Genomic DNA, 22,600 nt, shown 5'->3' on the forward strand with positions numbered 1-22,600 from the left:
TAAATAATGACAACTCCAAATAGTTTTAGTGCAAAAAATAACATTCAATTATGCCAATATTTACATTTACAAACTATCCAAACAAAAGGATGTGAATAACCTGAAAAAAACACAATTTGCTAAGAAATATAAGTACAATTTTATCAATATTATGCCTCGATTTATCATTTATACATATGCATTACAGGTCAGATCTACAAAGGCACAAAACATTCAGTAACAGGCAGAAAATTGTTAAAATCGCACTTAAGTTTCTTTGGACATTTCAGGTTGTTCATATTTGTTCAGGTTATTCACACTTTATTGTTAAAGGATAGTTTGTTAATGTAAACATTTTCATAATTTAATGTTTTTTGCACTAAATCAAAGAGAAAAAATTGGTGTTGTCATTATTTATAGGCTATTATGATATTATTTTTGAGTTTGATGCCCTAACTTGCACTTTGCAAATTCATCCCGCGGGCTGGATTGGAACCTTTGGTGGGCCGGTTTTGGCCCCCGGGCCGCATGTTTAATACCTGTGCTCTAATGCTAGTATTTGATGTGTGATGATGTGATATGTTTGGAAAAAAAGAAATAAAAAATTCAAGTCATAAAAAAACAACACATCACTACTCACTTATAACAATAATACAACTTTATTTAAAGCAGAAAAATGTGGAGCATTTACAAAACATGTAAATGAAAGAACGGCCACAGATTTAGTAAAAACATCCAGAACTGAACACTTCGGTGAAATCAGTCAAAATCCAACATTTTACACAAAAAAACAAAAAAAAAAACAAAACTTGAGTAAATCCATTGATAGAATCTTTGTGATAAATCCTTTATGGTAGCTGAGGCAGGTCTAAGCAGATGAACTAAACTGTGGCATGTTGAGCTAAAAAGGCTCTTATTCTGTGTAGAAGCTCTTTTTTGACGCTGTCCGGAACCAAAGCTGAAAAACAGTAACAGAACCACGGTTAGAACTGGGTCTCATACAAACACAGATCAATGAAACCTTGTCCTGATTCCCCTCTAAGGCCGTTTGTGGAGTAAATAACATCCCACTCAGATCATGTTTCATCCCTTTTCCATGTGTGTGTGAAGATGCAGATGTTCTACCTCTGCCTTTAGGTGTGATCTCCACCACCAGGTCTTCCACCGTCACATGTTCCAGACCCTTTTCTTTGATGACCTCTGAAAATACACACACATATAGTTATTATTACAGACACTGACCCATCCAGGTATTAGTCAGTATCCAGCAGGTGCATTTAAAGTCACTACAAAAGTTTAAGAAGCGCTCCTATAACTGATTTAAAGGGTTTGTGTCCTTTCTGTCCCTACCTATCCCACTTTCGTAGACTTACTCAGAAATAGTTGAATTTTTGATTCCAGAAGAACTTCTATATCATTCATGCATATAATACTGAAATAGTGCCTTTAATACATATACAGTTCCATAGAATAACCAAACATGACCTCTGACCTGAACTCATTTGAATATCACGTTGGAAAATACAGAAGAATCATTAGGTTTGACTTTTAACCCATAAAGACACAAACAGCAAGCGACGACCAAAACCATCCACTGATCTAAACTGTTTAATACCTGTTGATGAACTAATTCTATCAATACATGGAAATAATTGGTGTAAAGTACAGTTCTTCATCTTTTCATGGTCATCAGATATGACCCATTTGGATGTTCAGAGGCTCCGTAGTTACCATGGAAACACTGTCATCTTCTACAACATTGATTCACCAGTAAAACCCATGGAGTTGGATCAATGACAGTGGATGGACACACTGGGTTTACGTTCAATTAAATGAGATTTTACTGAAAAAGTCACTTTTTCTTCAGTTTTCTGCGTTTCTGATATTATAACCCTCAACTTTAATGAACATCTACATGAACCTTTTACTGAAGTCATCTAGTGACTACAGTTTGATAGTTTCTTTGTCCTGGTATTGTAATTTATTTGCTATTTTATTTTTTATCTGAGTCCAGATCAGTGAACCTCTGAGCACTTGCCCTTGTGTATTTTTTATTGTCCTCTGTGTCTGCGTTTTGTTTTAATGTTATATAATGCAGATAGATGTCCTCTCCTGTTACTGCAGAACAAATCTACCTATGAGTAGAAATAAAGTTACCTTAACCTTGATGATCAGTGAATTAAATACAGGAAAATACCTGATTTTCACTGAAAAATGCAACACACAGAGGATAATATTCTAATTAATTAATATAATTATAATTAATTAATTCACGTAAGAAAATGGAAATATAGAGGGAAAAAAAATATTTTGGAACTGCCACAAAAGTAGCACTGGGTCTTTATGGGTTAAATGTGAGAATATAATTGACAAACATGAAGAATATGAGCTGTATATAATAATAATAATAATAATAATAATAATAATAATAATAATATTAATGATGATGATGATGATGATGATGATAATAATAAAAAACAGGACAATCCTACAGAGCCTGTTATTACTCATGTTATGCATCAGGTCTGTAGTTTGACTTGTGAAACTGTGTGATTTTGTTCAGTTTTGGCACATCATTACCTTTGCAGTGAGCCTTCATTTGGTCCTTCCATCCACACTCTGTCAGTTTAGCCCTCAGCAGCTCCTTTAGTCTGTCAGTCAAAGGCAAATATATCAGACTTCCACTGACATGGTCAGTTTAGTTTAGTTTAATTGACAGGGACAACACACAATTTTCCAAATGCACCAGAGTTAGCTTACAGCTAATTTGCATCTGTAGTCTCTGGACAGGCAACCAACAGTTAATACAGAGATAGAACCATAACAATAAATCCACAGTCTATTAAACAGGCAGACAAACCTTTAAGACAATGTAAAAATAACACATTACAGTTATAAATACAATCATAGGTATATGAAACAGTTGGCATGGGGGTCTGTTTCTGTTTCAAGGTCTGTATCAGTGTTTTTTTTTGTGTATAATCTTGTCCTGTTCTCTCATCAGGTAACATCCAAAAAGTAAGAAAATAATGAACCCATAAAGTAAGCTGTAGTTTCATAAACTACATTTCTCCAGGGGTAGAAATGTAGTTTGTTTGAATTACTGCCATGCACTGACACTGACTGTGATACTGGAACTAAGCAGGATGGAACAGTATTTTCAGTGTTTTATGTTCATTCTTTGGGCTTCCCTTTAACAACAAAATTTGTAACAAGTAAAGATATTATCAGAAAGTACTTATCTTTGCTAATTTTACACAGTTGTGGTTAATATTACATTGAAAAACAGCTGTTACATGGGTCAACTACACCTGAAAGTGTCTGACAGTTGGGATAAAGTTTCCTCATGATTACCATATGTTTTGAGTTGATATCCTCCTGAGACCCAGGAGAGTGAAAATTGTAGCTTTTTTTTGTAAAAAAAAAAAAAAAAAAAAAAGTGAAAGTGAAAATTTGAGGTTTCTTAGTAAAAAAGCTAAAATTTTCACTTTCCTGGGTCTCAGGAGGATATCAACTCAAAATATAATCATGAGGAAACTTTATCCCAACTGTCAGACACTTTCAGGTGTAGTTGACCCATGTAACTGCTGTTTTTCAATGTAATATTAACCACAACTGTGTAAAATTAACAAAGATAAGTACTTTCTGATAATATCTTTACTTCTTACAAATCTTGTTGTTAAAGGGAAGCCCAAAGAATGAACATAAAACACTGAGAATACTATTCCATCCTGTTTAGTTACAGTATCACAGTCAGTAAAGTATCCCAGTCATTAAACAATTGTCTTGATTGGAAACAGCATAATGCAACAGTTTTTTCAGGTACATTTATTTATTTATTTAAAACCTCCTCAGACCCAGCTATGGGTTTTCTGTCCACATTTGTAGACAAGAGTTTCACAATTTCATACATAAAAAAAAGAAAACTGTCCACCACAAAGGACATTCTATAAAAAATTTAAAAACTGCATCTGAAAAAAATTGTTGCATCATGATGTTTCCAATATAGGCACTTATTTTATTTAATAAAAAACAAAAAACAAAAAAAAACCTTGTACTTTGTCTTTGGAGGATAATGGAATGTCCTTTGCAGTGGACAACATTTTTAAATAAAACTGTCAAACTTCTGTCCCCTACAGAATACACACATGCATTGCTGGGTCTCAGGAGGATTTGAGTCTAATGTGTATGTGTGATGTATTATTTCTCACCTTTCTCGTTCTCCCATCTCAGTCAGTTTCTGATTAATTGTCGCCCTCATTCTGGCCTCTTTACTCATATTATTTGACCTAAACAACAACAAAAACAGCTGTTTGTATCATGTGATCTGGCTGACACGAGCTTTAACTTGATGTAAAACCAGTATTTTATTAAAATACGGAGGAAAAGTCTTAAATGTTCACTCACAAGGACGAAGAAAAGACTCACAAACCAATCTTCTATGTGGCGCACATGAAAAAAAGTTACGGAAAAAAAAAACCCTGCGCTTCAACAAAACACGCATGCGTCCATTAAACTTAACTGAAACCAAACGCGTTTCACTCTAAACTATACGTTTACTTTACTTTTAAAGAATATACACTTTAGATTAATGCTCTGTAGTACGGACTATTTATGGTTGTGACTTCCGGGTTTGTACCGTCCGGTTAAACGTTCCGGGCGGAAACACCACACAACAAACAAAGGTTCCGACAAAGTCACGAACTGCAGTAAAATAAAACACCACACAGCGGCGGTGTCCGTTAATAAATGTAACCCTGATTTGTGACAAAGCAGGTTGAGCGTATTTTTTCCTCATTTCATGTTTAATATCGGTGTAGATTCTGGTTTGCATCTATTGATATGATTTGACATTTAATCTGTAACAACACGATGCAGCTGTGTTTGGAACAGATGAACCTCCACATTCATCTGAAAACTCATTTGAACCATTTTGAGTCATTTTAGTTGGAGATATGATTGACACACAAGGCTGAGCTGTGGACAAACACCGCCGTAGTCCACTAAATCAGTCTTTCTCAGATGGCCGTACGTGTACTTCAGGGGTACTTGCAAGACGTCCAAGGGGTATTTGAAATTTGTTTGGAAAATACTTTAACCCATAAAGACCCAAACATCTACCACTGACCAAAATAATCTACTGATCTAAACTGTTTAATACCTGTTGATCCACAAATCCGATCATTACATGTAAACAACTGGTGTAAAATACAATTATTCATCTTTTCATGGCCATGTTTTGTTCACGAAATTATACAGAAAATATGTTTAAACTGAGAAAGTGGACCATTTTAGGGAAAAATAAGCATCGAAAAGGACAAACTGTTGGGAAAAAGGGGGAAAAAAATGAACAAAAAAAACTTGAAATGTGGCATAAAACTGAACAAATCTTTATAAAATGAGGAGAAAATGAACAATATACTTGAAAAATGAGCAGTTCATCATTTCATAACGTTCAGAACCTGCATTTAGTCTTTAACGTTCAAAGACTAAGACCATCAACACCTGTTGATCCACAAATCCGATCATTACATGTAAATAATTGGTGTAAAATACAATTATTCATCTTTTCATGGTCATGTTTTGTTCACAAAATTATACAGAAAATATGTTTAAACTGAGAAAGTGGACCATTTTAAGGAAAAATAAGCATAGAAAAGGACAGACTGTTGGTAAAATGAGGGAAAAAAAATGAACAAAAAAAACTTGAAATGTGGCATAAAACTGAACAAATCTTTATAAAATGAGGAGAAAATTAACAAACTTGAAAAATGAGCAGAGTTCATCATTTCATAACATTCAGAACCTGCATTTAGTCTTTAATGTTCAAAGACCAAGACCATCAATACCTGTTGATCCACTAATCCTATTAATACATGTCAATAACTGGTGTAAAATATAGTTTGTCATCTTTTCATGGTTCAAGGACGAATGTAGAATATATGTTTAAATTGAGAAAATGGACCATTTTAAGGAAAAGTAAGCATTGAAAAGGACGAATGCTGGTAAAATGAGGAAAAAATGACCAAAAAAACCCCCCTTGAAATGTGGTATAAAAGTGAACAAATACTTATAAAATGAGGAGGAAATGAACAAACTTGAAGAATGTGCAGTTCATCATTTCATAACATTCAGAACCTGCATTTAGTCTTTAACCATCAAAGACCAAAACCATCAATACCTGTTGATCCACTAAACCTGTCATTACATGGAAATAATTGGTGTAAAATGCAGTTTTACATCCTTTCATGATCATGTTTTATTCATGGAAAAATGTAGAAAATATGTTTAAATTGAGAAAATAGACCAGTTTAAGGAAAAATAAGCATTGAAAAGGACAAAATGCTGGTAAAATGAGGAAAAAATGACCAAAAAAACTTGAAAGCTGTCATTACATGTAAATAATTGGTGTAAAATGAAAAAAAAAAAAAAATCCTGGTAGAAATTGAACTAGACTGTACAATTTCTGAATAATTAGGAAATTATTTCATTAGAAGGCTGGACATTTTTTTAAATCAGTTCCATATCTTAAATAAATAAATAAATAAATAAATAAATAAAACAAGTGTCTATTTACATATTTTTGTTGTCATTTGTCTTGATGTCTGTCGGGGTTTTTTTTTTTTGTTTTTTTTTAATATGAACATTTATTTATCATTGTCAACTTACAAAACCTAAACATTCACTGTAGACCAAAACCATCTACTGATCTAATCTGTTTAACAACTGTTGATACACTAATCCTATCAATCCATGGAAATAATTGGTGTAAAATACAGTTCTTCATCTTTTCATGGTCATCAGGTATATGTACGTTCCATATGTACGTTCAGAGGCTCCGTAGTTACCGTGGAAACACGGTCATCTTCTACAACATTGATTCACCAGTAAAACCCATGGAGTTGGATCAGTGACAGTGGATGGACACACTGGGTTTATGTTCAGTTAATGAGAGATTTGACTGAAAAAGTCCTTTTTTCTTCAGTTTTCTCTGTTTTTTATTTAATAACCCTCAACTTTAATCTGAGGTTTTATGAACATCAACACGATCAGTGAATTAAATACAGGAAAATACACGATTTATACTGACAAAATGCAAAAATACAAAAGGTAATATTATAATAAATGGTAATAAATCACTTCAGAAAGGTTAGATATGGAGAAAATTTCACATAGGAACAGACACAAAAGTAGCACTGGGTCTTTATGGGTTAAATAATTCATCATGTACTGAATAGGAAATAAATAGTAACAACTACTACTGAAATCTAAAACGCAATAAATACATTCAGATAGTATACTAAAACTGACACTGCTAATTTTATCATCTTGTTTAAGCTTTGGTAACATTTGAAGAACATTTCTATTTTAAATTATTCAAGATGAGTTTATTTAAGTAGTTAAGTAAATATTTGTGGTCGATGAAAGGTTCATTTATTAATTAATAACCAGTTAATTGATTGTTCTTATCAGTTTATATTTTGCACTAAATTTACTTCATATATTACTGTTAAATATACGTTGTTTGTTTACAAGGTTTTGAAAATATAAACAGACACCTTTGGCACAGGAACAAATTTTGACTCATTTTTTCAATCAATAATGTTGAAGTGAGAGTTGGGGGTACTTGGATAAAAAAGTACGTTTCGTGGGTACTCCACTGTAAAAAGTTTGAGAACCACTGCACTAGAGGAATTACGCTATTATGGGCCGTTATTCTATTATTACACAGGTCCGACCCACTTGAGCGCAGGTTGGACTCTCATTGGCTCCTGAAAGAAAGTGAGTTTGACGTCCCTGGTCTAGATGTTTATCTCTTAGTCTGTTTTGGTCTTTGTTTGACCCCTGACCTTTTCTTTCGTACCATTGACGTTGACAGGTCCTGCTTTTTTTAACTCGTGCAAAAATGGTAATGTGTTCTCAAACGTGTGCCGTCTTCTGGTCTCTACTCTGACGTTCAACATGGATTCAATGGGAATCTTCACTGCTTTAGGAGGAAAACATGCACAGAAGGTCTGTTTGTGACCCCAGGGCCAAGGTGAGTGGACTAATCTGCATGTCTGTGGGGTTGGATAGGAAGCAGAGCATGTGAACGGCAGCTTTTTTACCCTTAGAGACACAGAAATAGATCACACAAGTGTCTGAGTCCAGCCTTTTTAAAGTAATCTTAGTTTCACAAGACACTGAACACCACTGGATATAAACAGTCCAAATAAATGACATTTATTTGTTGATTTATTGAAGTAAGGAAACCTACTTTAGCTTCAGGATTTAAACAATGAAATGGCATAAAAAAAATTACAGAAAAAGTAGGTGTTTATGTCAACATTCAATACTTCACTTATTTTATTCTATTTTTTACGTAGTACGAAAAGGAGGCAAGGGGTATTGTTTTGGGTTTGGTTTGTTTGTTTGTTTGTTTAACACTTAAGCAGCAAAACTATTGGTTGAATTCATACCAAATTGGGTTTTTAGATTGCCAGGGACCCAGAATAGATGTCATTACATTTTGGGAAAAGTAGGTCAAAGTTTAAATTTTTTAGGAATTTTTCAAATCTTTTTTTTTTCTCCCATTTACTTATAATGGGAGAAATTTCAAGTCTGTAAAAACATCAATTTTGTTCTAATTTACTTAAAACTTGGCACATATAAAAAAAGCAATTGATATGATGACATCAGCTGAATCGATGCCAAAATAAGATACAATATGTGTGAGGGGCGGGGCTTGTTGTGCCTGGAACCACTTGTTTTATTTTATTGTTCTTTTTCCCAGTCAGACCCAGTTCAGCTGTAATTTTATCATTTTGTGGCGAAATATGGTTACAATGGACAAGAAAGAGGAGAATTGTCAAGGTTCTAGAGCAGCATTTGATTTCAATGGACCATCTGAAGGACGTCTTTGACATAAGATGTGATGTCATATTTGTATGAATATTCTGTTTAACCTTTTATGGACGACTGTGTCTCCGGTTTTGCATTCATTCAAATGACTGTAACTACTGAACTGTTTATGCTATTGATAAAATCCAAATGTCATCTGAAAGCTGAGATTGGGTTCTTTCTATTGGTCTGTAACACATTAAGGTAGAGGTCTACATTGGCTGTGGGGGAGGGGTGGAAGTGGGCGGAGCAGAGAGCGGCAGAGTGCAGTCGGCGAGAGAGAGATGGAAGATTTTTTATTACTTTTAACAGCATTTTAACAAGGTTTTAGAGGTGAATTCTTCTAAATAATTGTACAGGGTGGGGAAGCAAAATTTACAATGAACATTTAGTTGTTTTTTCTCAGCAGGCACTATGTCATTTGTTTTGAAACCAAACATATATTGATGTCATAATCATACCTAACACTATTATCCATACCTTTTCAGAAACTTTTGCCCGTATGAGTAATCAGGAAAGCAAACGTCAAAGAGTGTGTGATTTGCTGAATGTACTCGTCACACCAAAGGAGATTTCAAAAATAGTTGGAGTGTCCATAAAGACTGTTTATAATGTAAAGAAGAGAATGACTATGAGCAAAACTATTACGAGAAAGTCTGGAAGATACTATTAAAGAAGAATGGGAGAAGTTGTCACCCGAATATTTGAGGAACACTTGCACAAGTTTCAGGAAGCGTGTGAAGGCAGTTATTGAGAAAGAAGGAGGACACATAGAATAAAAACATTTTCTATTATGTCAATTTTCTTGTGGCAAATAAATTCTCATGACTTTCAATAAACTAATTGGTCATACACTGTCTTTCAATCCCTGCCTCAAAATATTGTAAATTTTGCTTCCCCACCATGTATAAAACTGTCATTGTGCTGTTTTGGAGTGTTCTACTAGTGTGTGTTGTCATGAGTTTTGCTGGATTTTTTTTTGCCTTTTTTCACTGTTTTTGTCTGTATTGTTCCAGTTAGTATAGGTCATTGATAGTTGATTGATCACAGGTTAAAAATGACAAGAAATAACTGAAAATAAGAAGCTAGAACATAGACACAGAATGATCTAGACAAACTAAAATGTTTGAGCATATGTAAGAGTTGAAAGTATATTTCCATAATCTCATAACATAGATAGACAGATTTACTTTATTAATCCCCAAGGGGAAATTCAAAACATGGTCACCGCTCCACAGAAAAAGTTATAACCACATCAACAATGAATAAATAAATAAATACAGAGTATAAAGAGCTAAAAATAAGTTAGATTAAAAAGAAAGTAAATTTAAAAGACAAAGTGTGTATTCTACCCAACACATTAACATAAAAACATAAACATAACGTTTCATTATGAACACTGACAGTTAATTTTAATAATAAATATCATAAAAACATTCAGGTCCATCTATTAATTTTTTTACTATAAAACACTGTTTTAAGCATTTATTACATATAATAATGATAACTAATGGACAGATATTGAAAGTTAAGTTCTTCATGAAAAAAGGTGCAAAAGAATTGACAAAAAAAGACATTTTCTGATGATTTTTGAAAACAAAAACCATAAAGAAATCTAAGTGGTCTGTTGTAATGGGAGCCTATAAAGGCTTAAAGAGGATTAAAGATGGATATACCCTTAATACACCCTTGAAATACTTAACGTAGTACAGATTTACATCAGCTTTAGCCGTCCCTTTGACCATCCTTTATCCCTGTTGTGATGTCGTCTATTGTTGGAGGAAGGACAGCTGCACAATCAGAGCTCGGCTGATTTGTGTTTCAATCGGAACAGTGACTAAAGTGACATCGATCAATGGGGAAGAAACTCAGGAAACAGGGTTCGAAGACATTTGGAGACTGTGATGCTCATGCATTAGGGTGATACGTAAGGAGGGAGAGGAGAGCAGGTGAGAGAGGACGTGGACGCAGGACGCGCTCGTCCAGAATCCTCCGCTGACAGTGAAACAGAGAGGGATATTAAGGCATTCTGCAGCGCATAAACCCCTCATTACAAAGACGAATGCACATGTGAGAGCCCAGCAGAGCAAAAACCATCAGCGACAGAAAAACAGAAGTGATATGATTAGTGAGATGAGTCATCCCTCAACATATTCTCAACAAGTGGGCGAGTGCATGAGTGGTAGATACACCAGGAGGATGGTTCAGATGGTTTGGGGGGGGGTCAAAACTAAATAAAGGAAAATCACCACAACACTGCAAAAAACAGCAAACTACAAGGAAAATGTTATATAAAAAAAAAAAAAAAAGCCCAAACTGTCTCATTTTTAGCTTACCAGCCGACAGGCCATAACTACAATTCCGATTGACTTCAAACTTGGTATACAGCTTCTTTATGATGATGTCAGCAAAAGTTAGTGAAATTATTTGGATCCGGATCTGATTCTGGATTTGGTGCAACTTTGAAAAATTTCCCCATTATAAGAGATAGGAAGTGGATGGATGCAATAACTCAGTAAATATAAATGATATCCAGTGTAAATTTCTACAGTCCAGCCCTGATGGGGAGATGACCAAAACATCATGTCCACATGCGGATCAGGATCTTCTTCTGGATCTGGGAACTTACAGAAAATTTAACATGGGCTCTTATGGGGAAAACATTTCAATCGTCTTCTTCTCCAAAACTCCAGTTCTGATTGACTTCAAACTTGGTATACAGCTTCTGTATGATGATGTCAACACAAGGTATAGAAATTATTTGGATCCGGATCTGATTCTGGATTTTTTGCAACTTTGAAAAGTGTTCCCATTATAAGAGATAGGAAGTGGATTGATCCAATAAATCAGTATCAATGATATCAAGTTGGAATTTGAATTTTGTACAGATCTGATTGGAATATGACCAAAACATGGGCTATATCTGTAAGAGAATAAATACACAGAACTGGGTGATAATAAATGGCATCTGGATACATTTCCCAAAGCTTTTCACTTGGCCGGTAAGCTACAGGGCCATTGGTCCTATTTTTGTAGTCAGTCTTGCTCACCGTTCTGTGTTCTAACCCCCATTACACAGGCGGCAGGGGGCGAACTGAGCATGCTCAGATGTCTATGGAAAGAACAAGGTCTACTCCATCAGCACATATTTAAATTTTTCCAATTAACCCTTTCATGCATGAATGATGAAAAAAAGTATCTAGATTTTTTTGTAGATTGATTTTATTTCTCAAAATTAATAAAAGTTGAAATGCATTTTGAATTTAAAAAAAAAAAAAAAATGGTTTTATTGAGAAGATATTGAACCTCCTGAGACCCAGGAAAGTACAAGTTTGAACTTTTTAAAATTAAATAATTGCCTATTTTTGGAAACATCATGATGCAACAGTTTTTTCAGATGTTTTTTTTTTTTTTTTTGGAATGTCCTTTGTGGTGAAAAGTTTGTTTGGGTTTTTTGTCTAAAGCTGTGAAACTCTTGTCCACAAACATGGACAGGAAACCCCCAGCTGGGTCTTAGTTGTAGAATTTGGACTGCTCTGTGATCTCATAAAGTTAACCTCCTCAGATGATCCTTTTTTTTATTGTAATGCTCATAGAGACTGCCCCCATGTGGTTTGGAGAATATTGCCTTTATAATCCTTTGGAAATTGAGCTCAAACTATGTGTCCACAAATATGCATGAAAGGGTTAAATATTGAATTTTTATGAATATTTAAAATAAGTAATACATTCAGAATGTTCACCACAGACACGTCAGGGGTTAAAGGGTTACACGTGTTTGAATGACAATAAAAGAATCTGAATCTTTGGGAATTCATCCCACAGGCTGGATTGGAACCTTTGGCGGGCCGGTTTTGGTATGTTGGACACCTCTGATCTATAGGGCCTCTATGAAGGGTCACCAAACCTGGACCTGGTTCGACACCGAACGCCAGTTCTGGACTGAGTTCATGGGGTTCAGGTCCACTGAAGGCGTCCTGGAGGCTCAGGGTGGGTCAACACCGCCCCAGGACTCTTCACACTGGTTTATGGTTCCTGCTTTAATTTGTCACCGTCCTGTTGGTGAGGATTTGTGTCCGTCCCCCGTTGTATATTGACCTGGTCTCCTGCTGTTTCTTGCTGTATATCTGTATTTTTATTGGCCTCTGTCGGCTGTCATTTTCATTTATAGCCTTGCAATATGTCGAGGGTGGAGACCAGTATTTTATTCCTCTGCCCTGTGGTTTCTCAGTCATCTGTCCAACAGTCCATCTGTCCCATTGTCATGAACAGTTTAGAGGTACAGCACATTAACCCTTAAAGACCCAAACATCCACTGGCAACTAAAACCATCTACTGCTGTAAACTGTTCAATACCTGTTGATCCACTGATCCTATCAATACTTATCTTATCTTATCTTATCTTATCTTATCTTATCTTATCTTATCTTATCTTATCTTATCTTATCTTTTTAAAACCTGTCTTGTCATTACTAGTCTCTTTTCCATTGGACATCTACGCAAAACTTTACCAATATTTACTAAATGTCGAAAAAACAGAAGTGCATAATGTCAGTTTTTCCATTAAATCCCAAATGCAACGATTTCTTTATTTATTATCGCGAGATGACACGAGAAGTCATTCCATAAACATGGCGATGAATGTAAATATGGTGTTGATTTACAGATATATTCATTATTATTATTATTATTATTATATTTTACCCCTCTATCTCGTACTAAATTAAAAAATGACTGGGTTTCCTGGTGTGTCCACACATACAGCGACATGTTTCTTCTTCTTCCTCACTCTTTCCAAAAAAGCTCTTTCCATTGCAGTTTTGTGTAATATACCAATTGTGCTATGCCCGAAAAACCACCTCTTGCCAGTGCAAAAACATTTAATTGAAAAATGAGACTTTTGGCGAAATTGTTGTTTTTCTATTAGGTAAATTTTTATGCGCAAGTTATATTTGCACAATTGGAGGGTCAATGGAAGAGCGACTAGTGACACACCCTGCACATATGCAGTTTGGATGGCTGGAACTCTTTCACTGTTTGTGCAACTAGAAAAATTCCATCGGTTTCTGAAACCTGAGACGTTGCACTTTATAGGCTTTATAGGGTCACTACGGTAATTTCACTCACCCCCGTAGTAGAATCTGGAGAAGAAGCCATATTATTAGTACACTTTAAAAAAAAAAAAAAATCCTGTTGTTTTTACGGAAAAAAACTGGCAGGTATGGTTACCAGAACAATACTGTTAAAAACACATCCAACTGTAAACATATTTACAGAGTAACATGTAGATTTAACATTTTAAATGTATATTTGACAGTGGATTTAACTGGTAAATGGACTGCACTTATGTAGTGCATTTTCTACACCTTCATGGTGTCCAAAGCACTCTCCAAAGCCACCAGGTCTGACTGGGAGCAATTTAGGGTTCAGTGTCTTCCATGGACACTTGGACATATGGACAGTCGGAGCCAGGATGCGAACCACCAACCCTTTGGTTATTGGATGAGTCGCTCTACCAACTCTACCAACCCATTAATGTACAAGTTTAAAATGTTAAATTGTTAAATGTTTACTTTTTTCTAACTTTTTTATAAAAAATACACTAATTTAAAAAAGCAAATACACCGTAATTTCTTATGGTCTTTGCAATTTAAACGGTAGCACATTGTTTTCCAATTTGTAGTTTTATTTTGTAAAAACATTAGAAATACATAATTTCTATCTACAAATCTGGTTTTGTTCACATACTCCTTCTGTAAGAACTACAGCTATATTTGATTTAATCATTAAAACAACATTTTTTTCAGATAAACAACTTTGCATTGTATTGTCACTTACAGTTTTTTTATGTTGCAATTTTACAACTTTTTGGTGTTAATTCTACAGTCATTTTTTACAGTGTATGATTGCTAGATTTTGAAGGATCTGAGGAAAAAAGTGCTCTGGAAAAATGGGCAAATGGGCTCACAGCATATTTTCTAAACTTTTTATCGTTAAAATAAGAAAAAAAAAAAAAAATTGTGGTGGACCATTTTAGGTTTAGGGTTTAAAGGCTTCTCTTCTCTTCTCTTCTCTTCTCTTCTCTTCTCTTCTCTTCTCTTCTCTTCTCTTCTCTTCTCTTCTCTTCTCTTCTCTTCTCTTCTCTTCTCTTCTCTTGTTAATAAGATAAGACAGACTATTGTTGAAACTGCACTCTCAGGCTGTATGTGGTTGTTTAGGTTATTCATATTTCCATAATGTATGGAATGTCCATAATAATTTTACTTTTTCACACTAAAACAAAGAGAAATGTGTGTTTTAATTCATCTGTTTCTTTGCCTGTTATTTGACTGCTTGATCCAGTGGAATTCACAGTATTCTGAATGTGGAACCTGAACTCAAATGAGTCTGGCCCCTCTGCTTTCAATGAATTTCAACAAATGTGGCAAAAGAAACATAGACTCAAGAAATAGACTCAGATTAGTTCATCAGAGGTGATGTTTTTACCTTTAACTTTTTGTTACTGTGACAAAAATTCACACAAATGTGTAAGTGGATAATGTTTGACATGTCTAAAGGTCACACGGCGTCAATGTGGCATCGTACTGTTATGCAAACACACTGGTTGGTCGTTTTCATTAGTTTACTGCTGTAAAAACAGACTCTAAGTGAAGACAACAATACAGTTAAACCTGTTAAAAACTGAAGTCTTCACCACATATATGACCGAGGGATCAATAGAGTTCTGTCTGATCTACGTATAGAACAGGGCAGCTGTCTCAGGTCACCTTTAGTCTGAGTTTTAATGAAGTTACATATCCTCCTGGGACCCAGGAAAAGGAAAGTTGAACTTTTTTTTTTTACAATAAACAATGTAAAAAAAACAACAAAAAAACAAAAAAACATAGTTTACATTAAACAATCCTGTGGCCCTAGTGAAGATAAAGCACGTTCAGAAAATGAATGAATGAGTGAATACATTAAACAGTTATCTTGATGGGAAACTGCATAATGCAACAGTTTTTTCAGATGCATTTTTGAAATTATTTTTATTCATTAATGGAATGTCCTTTGCAATGGACAGCTATTTTTAAGTAAAACGGTGAACATGTTGTCCCCTACAGAGGACAAAATGCATTACTGGGTTTCAGGAGGATATTTGTTTCTCAGTCTCTTTAAGAAAAAAAAAAAAGAGAACGTGGAGGAAATATGTCCACAGTATTAACCCTCCAGTACCTGGGTGAGTATATTATGCACAAAAATGTACCTTTCCTTATAATGGTGCATATTTTGATGGTTTATAAAGGTGAAGACACACCAACCCGACTGCTGATCATCGCCAGAAAAGGTAGCCCGAATGATCAGTCAGCTCCATTCTCCCTGACAAGGTCAAAAAAGTGTGAAGAAAACACCAAATCAAATACTGACATGAGCATACGTTCAGCACTTGTGTGAGATGGAAAACCAGAAAATGACGGAACATCTCTGTAAACACAGAGCTCGCTGTCGTCAGTCATTGTTGTCAGCAGAGTGTTGAGTAGTCAAGAAGGGTCGTTGTACTCATTGAACGGATGGTTAGAAATAAGAAGATACTGGTGTTGTCAGCTCTAGGGTTTCTTCTTGTGGAAGAAGAACATTGTCGCAGGTGAAAATTAACCCTATAACACCGAACGTATCATGAGTTTTGAAGCCCTCTACATGATCAGTGTGATATTTTTTTTTCCTTGTAAAACCTGATGTATACAATTAGATACATGTAAGACACAGATAATCCACCAGGGGGAGGAATTCATTCACCAGAGGCCTTTCCAGTGACACTACAAGACTGTCATGAATGAGGAAGGAGGAAGAACTGTGACAATTTAGAAAAGAAATTTATTCAACATGTTTGTGTTATATTGTGTTTTTGTTAAAAAAAAATAATAATATTTGAGCATTGAGAACCGATGTATCAAATATGATACAAAATTGAAACTCATATACAAGGAAACTGATACTTGAAAAAAAAAAATTTGGGGTTGTTCAGAAAGACCAATAAAGGCTCCAGTTTCAAAGAACTGAAATTTTCTGTCAGTGATTTAATGGTTCAGGCTTTACAGGGTTATGGAGAAATCACACTATGCTAACAATGCTAACAGTGTTGACTTCATGAAATGAATGAAGTCCATGGTCAACACTGACTGTCACTCATTCAGAGCTGATCTGTGCAGTGAATGGACTATTATAGAAGACAGTAATAGTGTGAAGTACCTTGGCAGAGCTGGATTCACATGGAAACTACTGCTTCACTGCTTCACTAGTCCAGGTCTATCCCTCCACCAATCAGATTGGTCCGACTGAACGACTGGTTGTGGCCGATTACACATGTTGAATCAGCTGAAAAGACTGGAGACGGCATTAACGAAGGCCCATCGCTCAGAACACACCAAACAGACTCATGTCACCGACCTGACCGACTGACCGACGACGTCTGACCGCTGAAAATCGGGTTGGTGTGTCTTCGCCTTAACATGTAAATTGTTAGAGATATCAATATAGTTACTATCAATTGCTGATAGAAGTCATATATGGACTTGGATTTGGGTCCATGACCTTTGACCTTGGTCACCAATGTCTAGATACCAACAATCCTCTTCTCCAAAACTACTGGTCAGAATCATGTCAAATTTTTTATGTAACTTCCTTGGGACAATGTCTACAAAGATTGTTTACAGTTTTGAGAAATTTACATTTTTGCCAGATTTTGGAAATATTATAAATGTTTCTTTCCTTCTAATGGTCCATATTTTGATGGTTTATAACATGTAAATGGTTCCAGATATCAGTCTAGTTCCTATTGATCACTGATAGAAGTCATATATGGACTGTGATTGGATTTGTTGAGTTCTCCTCCAGTGAAAGTCCCGCCCACTTCTATTGTTAGATTGATCTGCATGCAGACCACAGGACTGGAACATAGAGCTCAGATAGAACATGACGCTGACATACAGGTACACTGGAATTCTTTTTCTTTTCCTTTTCATCTGTTTCACATGAACATTGTTGCTAGGGATGGGAATCGTTAAGAATTTAACGATTCCGATTCCATTATTGATATTGCGTATCGATCTGATTCTCTTATCGATTCTCTTATTGATTCTCTTATCGATTCTCCTTGGGTGAGGGAATAAAAGAGTACAAACGGGTGTGTTTGCATTAACTGTCTTTTATATTTCCATCTCTGCACAGAAAATATAACATATACAGTATGTACAAATAATAATAACAGATGACGCCGGACCAGTTCGGGGGGGGCAGTGAAAGTGAAACTAAAGACGCTTTACTAATTCCTCTATTGCCGCATTTCTACTACGTGGAACCAGTTCTACTCAGCTCATCTCCCGTTGTTGTGCCCTCATTTCCTTTCCCTTCTTACCTTTGGAAACTTGTATTTGAGGAGTTACGACGTTTGTTGCCCACACTGGAACCAGAACTGGCCCGGCGTTCACTCTGCCGCTACATTCAAAAGCACGGCTAAGTATCAAATACGTAACATTCCTGCAAATGAATCACATGCTGTGGACAAATGTTTGAGGATATTGGAGGGATTCCACCCTTTTGAAGACATGGAAGCTTTGCAAGTGTTCCAAGTAAGTGGACCTGGTGTCATCTGTTTGGACCATTTCTGCCTCAACGCCATGTTGGCTACGTTCTGACCAAAACAATGCAGCGTACGTGTGACGTCATCGCGGATGCACAACGAAGGCAGAATCGATAAGCAGAATCCTTAAGCAGGCAGGCAAACGATTCCAAGGAGTCGAGCTACTGGGAACCAGTTCTCAAAAAAGAACCGTTTCTCGATTCCCATCCCTAATTGTTGCCGATAAAAGTCCTCCATGTTTGTCCACAGCTCCTCCTACATCAGCCTGTGGTGTTCACTCACTTACACATAATGTGAACATGGCAGCTCCTGTGTCGTCCTGAATAAAACCGTGACCTCGACATTCAAGGCCGAGCCAGGGACTGAAGCTGTAACATCACAGCCTTATGAGCGCCGTCCTGCTGGGACCTGATTTGTGTGTGTGGTTTTTTTTTTTCTTTCTAGCTCGACTAGAGGAAACACATGTGATGTCCTGAGGCTGACATTTGAATGTCAGCTCTGTCGGCCACCGGAGAGGGGAGCTCTGTTGCTATAGGTACTGATTCACTCAATTATGGTGGAGACTCAGTATAAGCAGGTGGTTCTGAAAAAGGTTAAAGACAGTTTAGACGCATTATGTGAGCGTTGTCACACAGTTAATATACCCATTAGTGACAGGTATATAATAATACACCTGAGCTTTCCTGCATGTGTTCCATTTCATAAATGTGTGTTTAACCCATAATGACCCAAACATCCATCATCCACCTACATCATTTACTGATGTCACATGTTCCACCACTGACCCCTTCAACATGGATGTACACTTGATTTCACTTGATTTCAAGACTGAGACAAATTCTCTCCTGAAAAACTGAATTACAGTCGCGGAAAAAGCTATTAGACCATCAAAAGTCACCAAAAACAATGGTTATGCAATCCAGTCCTAACTCCTGTGTGTGTCATGTGACTAAAACAGACAGAAAAGAAAACGTGGAATGTCTAAAAGCACTGTTTTTGTCAGTACTATGCCATAGATACTGATGGAAGAACTGAAGTGATTTTGGTTATTATTAAAAAAACATGTTAAATGGATAGATATCAGCTCTGAAATTACACTACTATGAGCTATTTTTGTTGGTATCATTATATTTGTCCAAACAAATTGACTTTTAGTTGTACCAGGCATTAAAATGAACAAGAAATTGAAGAAAACAATAGGTGGTCTAATATTTTTTTCCATGACTGTATTGTTAATATCTGCTGCTGTTTTTGATCCATTGTTTACTTCCTCAACTCATAACCATTGTAAATTGATTAGTATATACACTATTGATTCTGTTATGGTTTATTCTTACACCATTTATTTATTCTTGTGCTATTTTTACCTATTTTTTAAAAAAAGTGCAATGCATTTAACCCATAAAGATGAAAACAGCCACTGACGACCAAAACCATCTAAACTGTTTAATACCTGTTGATCCACTAATCCTATCAATACATGTAAATAATTGGTGTAAAATACAGTTCTTCATCTTTTCATGGTCATCAGATATGACCCATTTGGACGTTCAGAGGCTCTGTAGTTACCGTGGAAACACCGCCATCTTCTACAAAATTGATTCACCCGTAAAACCCATGCAGTTGGATGAGTGACAGTGGATGGACACACTGGGTTTATATGAAACAATAAATAAAATGAACAAAAATAAAATTTAAAAAAATTTACAACATAATAATGTGGAGAAAAGCAAGCCAAAAATGTACTAAAATGAAGTAAAACAAGACTAAAATAAGCAACAAAATTAACAAAAACAGCCCAAGTGATCAATAAAATAAACAAAAATGAATAATAAATTAATATAACATGAAATAATTGAACAAAATAAGCCACAGACTAAATAAGATTGAGGAAGAAAATATAAAATAACAATTAAAATGAATGAAAATGACCAAAATTAATCAAAAATTCTTTCCATGTTCATCATATATGAGCCATTTGGACATTCAGAGGCTTTGTAGTTACCGTGGAAACACTGTCATCAGCAACATTATTAAAATAAAATGAGCAACAACAGCTCTGAGCTGCACCGGCAACCAGCAGTTCAACTGAAACTGCAACCAAAGGAACGGAACCAGTAATAAATGTAGATTGTAAGGAATGTCAGCTTTAACTTTACCCCAATTTACACTTTTATTCTAAAACAAACACTTTAACCCACAAAGACCAAAACAGCTACTGATCTAAACTGTTTAATACCTGTTGATCCACTAATCCTATCAATACATGGAAATAATTGGTGTAAAATTCAGTTATTCGTCTTTTCATGCTCATCATATATGACCCATTTGGACGTTCAGAGGCTCCGTAGTTACCATGGAAACACCGTCATCTTCTACAACATTGATTCACCAGTAAAACCCATGGAGTTGGATCAATGACAGTGGATGGACACACTGGGTTTATGTTCGGTTAATGAGAGATTTTACTGACAAAACTCACTTTTTCTTCAGTGTTTTCTATTCTGTTATAATACCAGTTGAATTTGAAGGCTTTGGGGTGCCTCAGGGTTCTATTCTGGATCCTGTTTTCTTTGTATATGCTGCCCCTGGGTTCCATTTTTAGAAATTACAACATCCAGTTTCACTGTTTTGCAGATGATGTGCAAATCTACTTGTCCCTTAAAGTAAATAATAAACATGACAATGGTTGTAGACACTTGTTTTTACATTCAGTTACTGTTTTGTTTGGTGAAAGTTGTTTTTTTCAGTTTTCTCTGTTTTTGATATAATGACCCTAAAAAACCCTAAAATAAGTAATAAAATAAACACAAACAGCCAAAGTAATCAACAAAAACGAACAACAGAATAATAGTAACATGAACAAAATAAGATACAAACTAAGCAAAATTGAAGAGAATATAATAAAATAAGCAACAACATGAAAAAAAAAAAGGAAATGAAACAATAAATAAGACGAATTAAAATGCACAAAATAAGGTTGTAGACTCTTGGTTTATGTTCAATTATTGATATTTTTGCTGAAAAAGATGCATTTTCTGCAGTTTTCTCTGTTTCTGATATAATAACCTTCAACTTTAATCTGAAGTTTAATGAAAATCTACATGATCAGTGAATTGAATATAGGAAAATACCTGATTTACACTGAAAAAAATGGAACACAAGATAATATTATAATAAATGATAATAAATCACTTGAAGGGTAAATAGAGAAAAATTAAAGTGGGAACTGACACAAAAGGATCTCCAGGTCTTTAAGGGTTAAAGTGAATCGGATTCACACTCTGATGTAGTTGAACCCCTTATTTCTGTTAAATACCACCCTAACAGGAAAAATAAAAGAAAGAAATAACTGAATTTATTGACGTTAAAATATGGAAGAGTAAGATATTATATTTAGCTCATTTTAAAGTCTATCCAGTCTTATATCATTGTTTTTTTCCCTGTAAAATTGATTGAAATTCCATCAATAAATACTTGAAATATTTTCAGTTTAACTCTATATTCACCCTGTTGTATTAAAAAATAATGTTGTATTGACTGATTCAGTTCTAATCCACATTTTGCAGTTGACTCTTCCATTCCAGGTGAATTGAAAAACTATTCTTGGGTCAAACATGTTAACTTTTTTTTTTTTCCCAGGATAAAACTTTGCGGTTTCTCCTCAGCTCTGGCCTTTTTCAGAGACGGTGAGTCACATCCAATGAGGGTTTTCTGTGTCTCGGTTCAGTGCATTTCACATTTCAGAAGATGCACTGAAATCTTATCATGCACAATTAGTCTAAACTTTACCGAGTTTGAACAAGTCTTGGAAAAACTCTGATTTACAGCCGAGCCTTTCTGCCTTATTATCAAAGAGCCGGTGACACCGCTACCACTCCTGTTCTGCATTGTTGCTCAGTTTAATGAATCACTTTCCAGACCTCCGGAAGCTCACGTTAGTTTAATTGCATACTTTTTCATTTACTTAAAATTGAGAAGGTTCACATTTATGCGACAGATTCATTAACCCTTTGAAGACCATTGTGTCTCCAGTGCCACATGTTTGCATCCACTGTCATTCATATTAATGGAACTCCTGAACCGTTTGTGCTGATGATAAAATCCAAATGTCATCTGAAA

General features: G+C 35.3%; 1 protein-coding gene and 1 long non-coding RNA gene across 2 annotated transcripts in view; one reads left to right on the top strand and one right to left on the bottom strand.

The window, feature by feature from the left end:
* Positions 1-615: 615 nt before the first annotated feature.
* On the bottom strand, positions 616-4,636 carry eny2 (ENY2 transcription and export complex 2 subunit). Its single transcript, XM_030158935.1, has 5 exons — positions 4,387-4,636; positions 4,191-4,268; positions 2,560-2,630; positions 1,105-1,179; positions 616-937 (listed from the first exon to the last, which is right to left on the bottom strand). Exons 2-5 carry the CDS (start codon positions 4,256-4,258, stop codon positions 861-863), a joined length of 291 nt encoding a protein of 96 aa, XP_030014795.1. The 5' UTR covers positions 4,259-4,268; positions 4,387-4,636; the 3' UTR covers positions 616-860.
* Positions 4,637-6,655: 2,019 nt separating this feature from the next.
* LOC115436173 (uncharacterized) overlaps positions 6,656-22,600 on the top strand; it is a 29,875-nt gene continuing 13,930 nt past the window's right edge. Inside the window, exons 1-2 of the long non-coding RNA XR_003937785.1 lie at positions 6,656-6,666; positions 20,972-21,144. This is a non-coding gene — a long non-coding RNA (uncharacterized LOC115436173). The remainder of the gene's footprint in view (positions 6,667-20,971; positions 21,145-22,600) is intronic.

This window comes from Sphaeramia orbicularis, chromosome 16 (assembly GCF_902148855.1).
Source record: "Sphaeramia orbicularis chromosome 16, fSphaOr1.1, whole genome shotgun sequence".
In the NCBI taxonomy this organism is placed as follows: domain Eukaryota; kingdom Metazoa; phylum Chordata; class Actinopteri; order Kurtiformes; family Apogonidae; genus Sphaeramia; species Sphaeramia orbicularis.

Excerpts from the sequence above, each read along its gene's own strand:
- eny2 (XM_030158935.1), bottom strand. The coding sequence starts at position 4,258 with ATGAGTAAAGAGGCCAGAATGAGGGCGACAATTAATCAGAAACTGACT. Across the intron at positions 2,631-4,190 it reads GAGATGGGAGAACGAGAAAG|ACTAAAGGAGCTGCTGAGGG; the intron begins GTGAGAAATAAT and ends TTTGACTGACAG. Across the intron at positions 938-1,104 it reads GATCACACCTAAAGGCAGAG|CTTTGGTTCCGGACAGCGTC; the intron begins GTAGAACATCTG and ends ACTGTTTTTCAG.